This window comes from Panthera uncia, chromosome C2, assembly GCF_023721935.1.
Source record: "Panthera uncia isolate 11264 chromosome C2, Puncia_PCG_1.0, whole genome shotgun sequence".
In the NCBI taxonomy this organism is placed as follows: Eukaryota; Metazoa; Chordata; class Mammalia; order Carnivora; family Felidae; genus Panthera; species Panthera uncia.
Window position 1 is genome coordinate 138,619,586 of NC_064810.1, and position 8,879 is coordinate 138,628,464.

The following is an 8,879-nucleotide window of genomic DNA, read 5'->3' on the forward strand; positions in this document are numbered from 1 at the left end:
GATAGGTGTACCTCAGCCCAGCTCCTCTAGTGAGGCAGTGACCGTGAGGACATGTGCTCTCCTGCCATAAGTAAGGGGGTTATCTTCATATTTGAAGACCTGCTTATTCACTTGGGTATAGCAAGTGGCTAACATAAACATTCAGATACACTTTCTTTCTTTCTTTTTTTAATATAATCTGTTGTCAAATTGGCTAACGTACAGTGTGTGTAAAGTGTGCTCTTGGTTTTTGGGGTAGATTCCCGTGGTCCATCACTTACATACGACACCCAGTGCTCATCCCAACAAATGCCCTCCTCCATGCCCATCAGCCATTTGCCCCTCTCCCCCAACTCCCTATCCACCCTCAGTTTGTTCTCTCTATTTGTCTCTTATGGTTTGCCTCCGTCCCTCTCTGTGTGGAACTAATTTTTTCCCCCTTCCCTTCCCCCCATGGTCTTCTGTTAAGTTTCTCAAGATCTACATATAAGTGAAAACATAGGATATCTGTCCTTCTCTGACTGACTGATTTAACTCAGCGTAATACCTTCCAGTTCCATCCATGTTGCTGCAAATGGCATGGTTTCATTCTTTCTCATTGCCAAGTAGTATTCCATTGTATATAAAAGCCACATCTTCTTCATCCATTCATCAATTGATGGGCACTTAGGCTCTTTCCGTAATTTGGCTGTTGTTGAAAGCGTTGCTATAAACATTGGGACACGTGCCCCTATGAATCAGCACTCCTGTATCCTTTGGATAAATTCCTTGTAGTGCTATTGCTGGGTCATTGGGTAGTTCTAGTTTTGATTTTTTGAGGAACCTCCACACTGTTTTCCAGAGTGGCTGCACCAGTTAGCATTCCCACCAACAGTGCAAGAGGGTTCCCGTTTCTCCACATCCTCGCCAGCATCTGTAGTTTCCTGATTTGTCTATTTTAGCCACTCTGACCAGTGTGAGGTGGTATCTCAGTGTGGTTTTGATTTGTATTTCCCTGATGAGGAGTGGTTGAGCATCAGATGTACTTTCTACTAGAACTGAAGATGCTGATGAGCTGGTGCCTGTATTTTATCATTAAAAACTAAAGGAGCATTTGCACTTTTTAAAAGAAGAATCTAGTAAGTAGATAAATGAGATCACACAAGAGACTTACACAATCAGAAGGCAGAATCGGGGCTGGAGAAAAGCAGAAGTTGTGGTTTGAATGTGGAAGAAAAAGCCTGTTAGACCCCTCCCCACTTTGAGGGATACAGGTATAAAATTCATTCATCACGAAAACTGGTATGCCTATGGTGGGTGTGCAAGGAAGAAAAAACACGCATGGTGCAAGGCAAGTCGAGGTCTTATGGTCTGAAATCTTCCAGGAGTTTTTAATACCTGTATCAGGGGTGGCAAACCCAAATGACCAGAGGACCCAGACATGTAACCTGAAGAAAGGGGCCGAGCACACGGGAGATTATAAATGGCAACTGACACAATCGGTGTTGGAGAACAATAGTGGTGGTGAGTGGGAACCTGGAGCTTCCGTGCTCCTTTTAAAAGAGAGCTACTGGGGCGCCTGGGTGGCTCAGTTGGTTAAGCGTCCAACTTCAGCTCAGGTCACGATCTCACGGTCCGTGAGTTCGAGCCCCGCGTCGGGCTCTGTGCTGACAGCTCGAAGCCTGGAGCCCGTTTCAGATTCTGTGTCTCCCTCTCTCTCTGCCCCTCCCCCGTTCATGCTCTGTCTCTCTCTGTCTCAAAAATAAATAAACGTTAAAAAAAAAAAACTTTTTTTTTTTTTTTTAATAAAAGAGAGCTACTACTCAGGTCTAATTGATGGTTACCATAAGGGAAGGTGGATGGTATATGGCCACGTCTTCCAAGTTGTCAAGAAAGCCTTTTAATATTTTTAATAACTATTTAAAAATATTATCAATTAATCGAAATGTAAGACACTGTGTGGGCCAACATTATTGGCCAAAGTAAAAACACATCTGTGTGCCCACTTGAGTGTGATTTCTTGAACAGGTAGTTTACCCACTTGACATTGGATGCAGGCTTATATATGTTAAGTAAAACCCTTTCCAAAACTTCTCAGACAAAAATGGGTCTTGTTGTTCGGGTGTCCTCACAGAATTGGGAGAAATGGGTAAAGACCTAGCCTCTTTTAGGAAGATAAATGATCTAGGAGACTTTCTGAGCAATATGGGCCTCCCTGTCTTGAAGATTTGGATCACAGGTCATAAGCTGTTGCCCTTTGGCCTTCAGTCCAAACTTGACTGAAATTTCGCCACACCCAATCATTTGCTTACTGTCTCGGGCAGCTTTCCCACGGCCATGGCAGAATCTGGTAGTTGCTCCAGAGACCCCACGGCCTGCACAGTCTCAAACATTTACCATCAGGTCCTCTACAGAAGAAGTTGGCTAACCCCTCATCCAAATAAACACATCAACCAGAAGTGGTTATATAATCCCAAACGTACTGTAACAGAAGTACATAGACAGGAATTCATGCACGTGTATCCAAAGTGCTGGGACAGCCTGAAAGAAGGGGAAGGATCAGCCCTTGTGGGAGGTGGTGTGGAAGGCTATCCTGGAAAGGTAATACTTGAGTCTTGAAGGACAGGATAGAGTTTCCCCAAGTGCAGAAGGTAGAGCTTTCAGGCATTACATGTTTGGATCACAGCTAATGATTTAAGCTTGTGAAAGAGAGGAGGAGGCAAAAAAAAGGACTTAACACTTCCAGGAATATGTCAGGGAAGCAACAAAGAATTTTGCTCATGTCCCTTTCAGCTCTCAGAATCACTAGGTCCCTACTTAAGTTTATTTTTATTTTTATTTTATTTTATTTTATTTTTTTTAATATATGAAATTTACTGTCAAATTGGTTTCCATACAACACCCAGTGCTCATCCCAAAAGGTGCCCTCCTCAATACCCATCACCCACCCTGCCCTCCCTCCCACCCCCCATCAACCCTCAATTTGTTCTCAGTTTTTAACAGTCTCTTATGCTTTGGCTCTCTCCCACTCTAACCTCTTTTTTTTTTTTTTTTTCCTTCCCCTCCCCCATGGGTTTCTGTTATGTTTCTCAGGATCCACATAAGAGTGAAACCATATGGTATCTGTCTTTCTCTGTATGGCTTATTTCACTTAGCATCACACTCTCCAGTTCCATCCATGTTGCTACAAAAGGCCATATTTCATTTTTTCTCATTGCCACATAGTACTCCATTGTGTATATAAACCACAATTTCTTTATCCATTCATCAAAAAATATGGAACGCTTCACGAATTTGTGTGTCATCCTTGCGCAGGGGCCATGCTAATCTTCTCTGTATCGTTCCAATTTTAGTATATGTGCTGCCGAAGCGAGCACTTAAGTTTATTTTTAAAATAACTCCTTTGACTCAACTTTAAGAGTCGAAAAGTGACCGAACATCACACGGCTGATCAACATGTGAATGACCCAGTAAAGATAGACAATGAATCTGGTCCATAAGAAAAAAGTCTAACTGAAAAAAAAATCTAATATTTTTTCAGGGAGCAATGTTGAAAACAGTGAACATTTGATTTTTGCTTTAATGAGATATTAGGATCCAGTTTGTCAAATGCATGTGGATGCGTTCTTCCTAAGAATACTTTGCAAAGAATATATTCTGTGTCTAGTGGTGGTGTGTATTTTCTATTTTAATACGCAGAAGTAATGGATACCTGGTGCTTAGTAAATACTGAATTAATAGAAGCTATTCAAAATCATTTGCATTTATTCATTTCCTAATCATTCCTCAAGATTTGTCTAGGGAACACTCCAGAATTAGAATTTGATAAGAGAGCCAAGGATCAGAGCCCCAGAAGTGTCTAGAGACCATCTGGAGCTTGGCCATGCTCTTTAGAGAGTTACATCCCAGAGGGCACTTGTTCTTTAGTGTTGTTGCTCGTACATTTACGCAGGTCCTAAAAAAGGGAATAGTGTACCAGGTAAACCCATGTCTTATTCTGATTTGGCATGACATTTTCTTAGGTTTGAAGGCCATCCAAGAGTTTAGTCAGTCTACTAGTTAGAATAATGCTGATGGTTGCAATAAAACAGCCCCAAATGCAACTACCACAGATCAGTTTCAACATCGGATCCCACGCTACATTCCTTCAGGTGATGCCGTGTCTTTGCGAAGCTGGTTTTTCAGAAATTGTTGTGATTTTTAAAAGCCAGTATTGAGCAAAAGTCGAAATGAGGTACCAAGCGAGGTACCAAGTCAACAGATGCACAAATGTCATCAGTAAGTGATTACAGTTGCAGAGGAACAAGGATATTTCTCAACTTATATGCGTTATTCTTTTCAAATGACCAGTAGGTCATGAAGACATGCATATTTAAGTGGTTTTCTTAGCACTGAATAAATATCCTCTTACTAGTTATATGACCAAATATACAACGATGCGTGCTTCGGTTAGCCCGTCTCTTCTCTTCTCTCTTTTTCACTAGCTTTTTAGTTGGTGGCTTTTCTGGTTTTGCACTGATGGTTTCTGTTCTTATTTTCTTTGGATTCTTGCCTGGTTCTGAAACGATCGTTTCTTTTGTCTGAGAGTACAGCAGGGGCATCTTGGCTTCTAGCATTGGAGACTTCTACTTCAGTGTCCCTTTTTATACTGTTAAGCATGATAGCTTCATGGCCGGCACCGCCATTCTCCTCTTCCTTCTCAAAGTTTTCATCATCACCCCAGGCGTCTTCCATTCCCTCACCGACTTGAGCAGTTGCAGAAGTCCAAAGCACAGGTTTAGAAACCGCTTCTTTTTTTTTTTTTTTAATTTTTTTACATGTTTATTTTTGAGACAGAGAGAGGCAGCACGAGTGGGGCAGAGAAGGCTCAGCATAGAGCCCCATGCGGGGCTTAAACCCACAAACCACAGGATCATGACCTGAGCCGAAGTTGGACGCTTAAGTGACTGACTGAGCCACCCAGGCCCGCATAAAAACAACTTCTGAAGGAGGTTCAGCTTCAGCAATAATTTCTTCTGCTTTCTCTTCCACATTAGAGGTATCAATAGCGGCCTTTTCTACTTTAATTTTTTTTTAATGTCTCTCTCTCTCTCTCTCTCTCTCTCTCTCTCTCAAAAATAAACAGAGTGTAAGCAGGGGAGGGCAGAGAGAGGGGGGAGACACAGAATCTGAAGCAGGCTCCAGGCTCTGAGCTGTCCGCTTCAGTCCCGACACAGGGCTCAAACCCAAACTGTGAGATCATGACCTGAACTGAAGTCGGACACTTAACCAACTGAGCCAACCAGGCGCCCCTGGGGGCCTTTTCCACTTTAAATGCTGTGATTCTTTGATTTCCTCTAGACCCTGCAAAGCCTAACCTTCCACCTTCTTTCTGAACTTTCCAGTCATTCTCCAAAGCCTTCTGTATTAGCTCTGTAATTTCTAGTCCTTTCACACCAGCTGTTTTACTGTATCTCAGGAGTTGATGTTTCAGCATCGTTCTCCCACCACAGGACTGGATAGTACAAATCTCTCGGTGCTTGTTCATGGCAATCACCAGCAAGCCATCCATTACACGTTCGTCTCGTTTATTGGGATCCCCCAATAAATATGTACCTTGCCGGAAGAAAGCAGAACTGGCACCCATGGGCATGCGGTGGATGCTCACGGGTACAGGATCACACTCCTCAGGGGTGCACAGTGTTACTTCATCTCCTTGGACAGACGTCGGGTCTTCGGAGGTGTCCGAGGCTACGACTGCAGCGATCCTGGCAGCGTCGACCTCACTGCTTTTATTTGCGTTTAGTTTCTTTCATGTTTATTTTTGGGAGAGACAGAGAAAGACTGGGAGTGGGGGGAGGGGCAGAGCGCGAGGGAGACACAGAATCCAAAGCAGGCTCCAGGATCGTAGCTGTCAGCGCAGAGCCCGACGCGGGGCTCGATCTCACGAATCATGAGATCAGGATCTGAGCCAAAGTCGGACACCTACCTGGCTGAGCCACCCAGCTGCCCAACCTAACTGCTTTCAAATGAAATCCTTAGGATTGTTCCTTTCGGTCTAGGGGCACTGTGGAAAGATTACTTCGACCACGTGGGCCGCAGAAAACGGTGAGAAGGTTTTGGAACCTCTGCCCTGAGGCATTCTCACAGCCGAATGCAAGGTCACAGTTGGCTGACGGGTGTGTCCTCGCTGAGGCTTAGGGCAAGGGAAGGGCCAGAGAGGCACTGCCACTCTCTTGAAGGTCTCCATCTGGTACTCTCCTACCCTTGACCCATGTTCTACTAGTGATGTCCTTAAGTGATCATAAGCGGTGGCAGGCTGGGGGATGTTACATAGCTCGCTGACATGATCCAGGCGGCTACGTGAGAGGGGAGGATGAATTTTGGCGGACAGCTAAGTCTCTACAGTTCACTCCTCTACCCACGTGTAGAGCGTTCTCCCTTTCCTGGAGAGGAAAAAAAAAAAAAAAAAAGCAAAAGTCTTATGACAAGTGTGATTTCTAATGAATACATATGTGGTTCATCCCGTTTTTTGACACAGAGCTCCTAAAACCCTTGGAATTTCCTGAGGAAAGCGACAACGGTGTCTTTTGTTATGTTAATGCGCTTTGGGGCCACACCTCGGTTGCCAGGACAAGTAACCAGGAAGTGGAGGGTTGGAACTTCCATACCCACCCCCTTGACCTCTGGGGAGGGGACGGGGGCTGGAGGCTGAATCACTTGCCAATGACCAATGATATAATCAATCATGCCTATATAATGATGCCTCCACAAAAACCCCAGGAACTGGGTTTGGGGAGCTTCTGAGTGAGCGAACACGTGGAGATTTGGGGAGATCGGGGCCCTCGGGCAGGCCAAGGAAGCTCTGTGCCTTTTCTCTGTACCCGTTTCTCCTGGCTGCTCCTGGGTTGTGTCTTTTGTAATCAACCGGTGATCTAGTACGGAAAACAGTTCCTGAGTTCTGTGAGCCACTCTAGCAAGTTAAATCCGAAGAGAGGGACGTCGGGACCTCTGGTCTGTAGTCAGAAGCACAGTGATAACCTGGATTTGGGACAAATGTCCAAAGGTGAGGGAGCAGTCTCCTGAAACCCGATGCCGTGTCGTGTGCACGGTGTCGGAATTGAGCTACACTGCGGGACACCTGACTGGTGGTAGAGAATTGCTTGGTGGCGTGGGGGGGAACCCCCTGTTGACCAACAATAGACAAGAGTGCAAACCGCAAAATCAAATGTGCCCAATTATTGTGAGGTCTGAGGGACTGGCAGGCAGGAGACCGAGAGCGTACCGAAATTGTCAGTATGCTCCAGAGAGACAAAGGGGGTTAAGGTTATTTCAAGAGAAAAGAGGGAGTGTGTGAGTGGTTTTGAACGAAATGTGGGTGGAGTTGGTATGGCTACAGTTATGCTTATCTATACATGATCGGTTGCTGGGGCTATTACTAGGCAGAAAGTCCATTCACGTCCATTTTAACATGCAGCAGATGCCTTGGCTTTCAGCTGAGTTCGGCAATGATTCCAAGAATCTTGAGACCAAAGGAAGATGTGCGCAAGCCCCACCTTCACTAGGGCCTCCCGACTCCATATTAAAATGACTCTTTTAGCCACGCCTCCTCTATTTTGAATCTTCTTCCACACACCCCTTCCTCCCCCGCACCTCTTTTGGAATTAGGTATTTCTGCACCCTTGTGAGTCCCCAACAGCTTACCGCATCAAGCTCAAATCCAGAATCTCTGATAACGCCTGGTGGTTTTCATCAGGTGTAGAGCTGGCTGCTCCTGATCTGAGCATCTGTGTAATAAAAGACAAGTTATCTACACAACCCCCCCCCCCCCCCGCCCCAACACACACACACCCATACGCAAGTTACACGATACAGTGGTAACTCAGGGATGGTATAACTGCGTTAACAAATTGCCGTTTAGGTAAAGAAAGAATGGGTCCATAGTGGTAATGTCAGTCTCCTGCACAGGCATCGGGGGCACACTTAAGACCAGGCAGTGGGGGGGGGTGGCAGTGGGGGGAGGATTAGCGTGTTTCTACTTCCTGGGTACGACTCTCTTGACCATTATTTTCTGTGGCCTCTGGCTCCATCCACTGACCGGTCCCTTTTTGCCCATTATCTGCCATCGTTTGATCTGAGGAAGGCATTGCGACCATCATCCAGTTGCGTAATCGGGTTTCTCCTCGCGTCCGTCGAGGGCCCGAATCATCCCACGCGTTCTCGCAGACTAGTCCTGCGCTTTCTTTGGCAGTATAATTTCCTCAGAGTCGTAGTAGGCTTCTCATCTCTTTATGTCCGGTAACTTCTCCTGCCAGTAACTATACCCAGTGTTCTGTGCTGGACCTCTTGCCTCCGTTTTCTTTGTTACCTTGCTCTAACCACGTCACTTTCGCATTAATGGTGGTTCTGTTGAGGCCCCTGAAACATGAGACGTTGGTGAGAAAGCCATAGCTGTATTCCCCTTTCCAGTCATGTAAATCCAGCACCCAAGAGCTGAACTACTTCCGTCCCTCATATCTCTGTTTGCGAACCAGGAACTTCTCTGAGCTTATCTCTTTTGTATTCTTTTTCAGACACTCAACTGACTGAGCCATCCAGGTGCTTCACTTTTTTTTTTTTTTTTTTTTTTTTTTTTTTTGGTCTTTCTACCATCTTTGATGTTGATTTAGTTTTAAGGTTGTTGCTTTACACGACTAGGCGAGACGCTTGCTTCCTGTGGCTTTCTCCAGAACTTTCCAAAAAGTCCGTAGCAAACATCTTCTCATAACTTCTTGGCCAGATGTCTCAGTCCTGAACTAATTAGTACCAAGGATAACTTAGAATAATCAGACATCACCCCTTTCGCAGAGGTAAATTCTTTTTTTTTTTGTTTTTTTTTTTTTTTCAACGTTTTTTATTTATTTTTGGGACAGAGAGAGACAGAGCATGAACGGGGGAGGGGC

General features: G+C 45.0%; 1 protein-coding gene and 1 non-coding gene across 2 annotated transcripts; both read right to left on the bottom strand.

Moving 5' to 3' along the window:
• Nucleotides 1-3,228: 3,228 nt before the first annotated feature.
• Nucleotides 3,229-3,335, bottom strand: LOC125922299 (U6 spliceosomal RNA). Its single transcript, XR_007457689.1, has one exon. It is a non-coding gene; the product is annotated as a U6 spliceosomal RNA (small nuclear RNA).
• An 836-nt stretch (nt 3,336-4,171) lies between these two features.
• Nucleotides 4,172-8,084, bottom strand: LOC125921660 (exosome complex component RRP45-like). Its single transcript, XM_049629223.1, is given in 7 exon segments — nt 4,172-4,536; nt 4,538-4,744; nt 4,937-5,010; nt 5,258-5,746; nt 6,020-6,296; nt 7,642-7,724; nt 7,977-8,084. Coding segments are annotated over 7 exon segments (1,431 nt in total). The 3' UTR covers nt 4,172-4,343.
• Between the last annotated feature and the right edge of the window lie 795 nt (nt 8,085-8,879).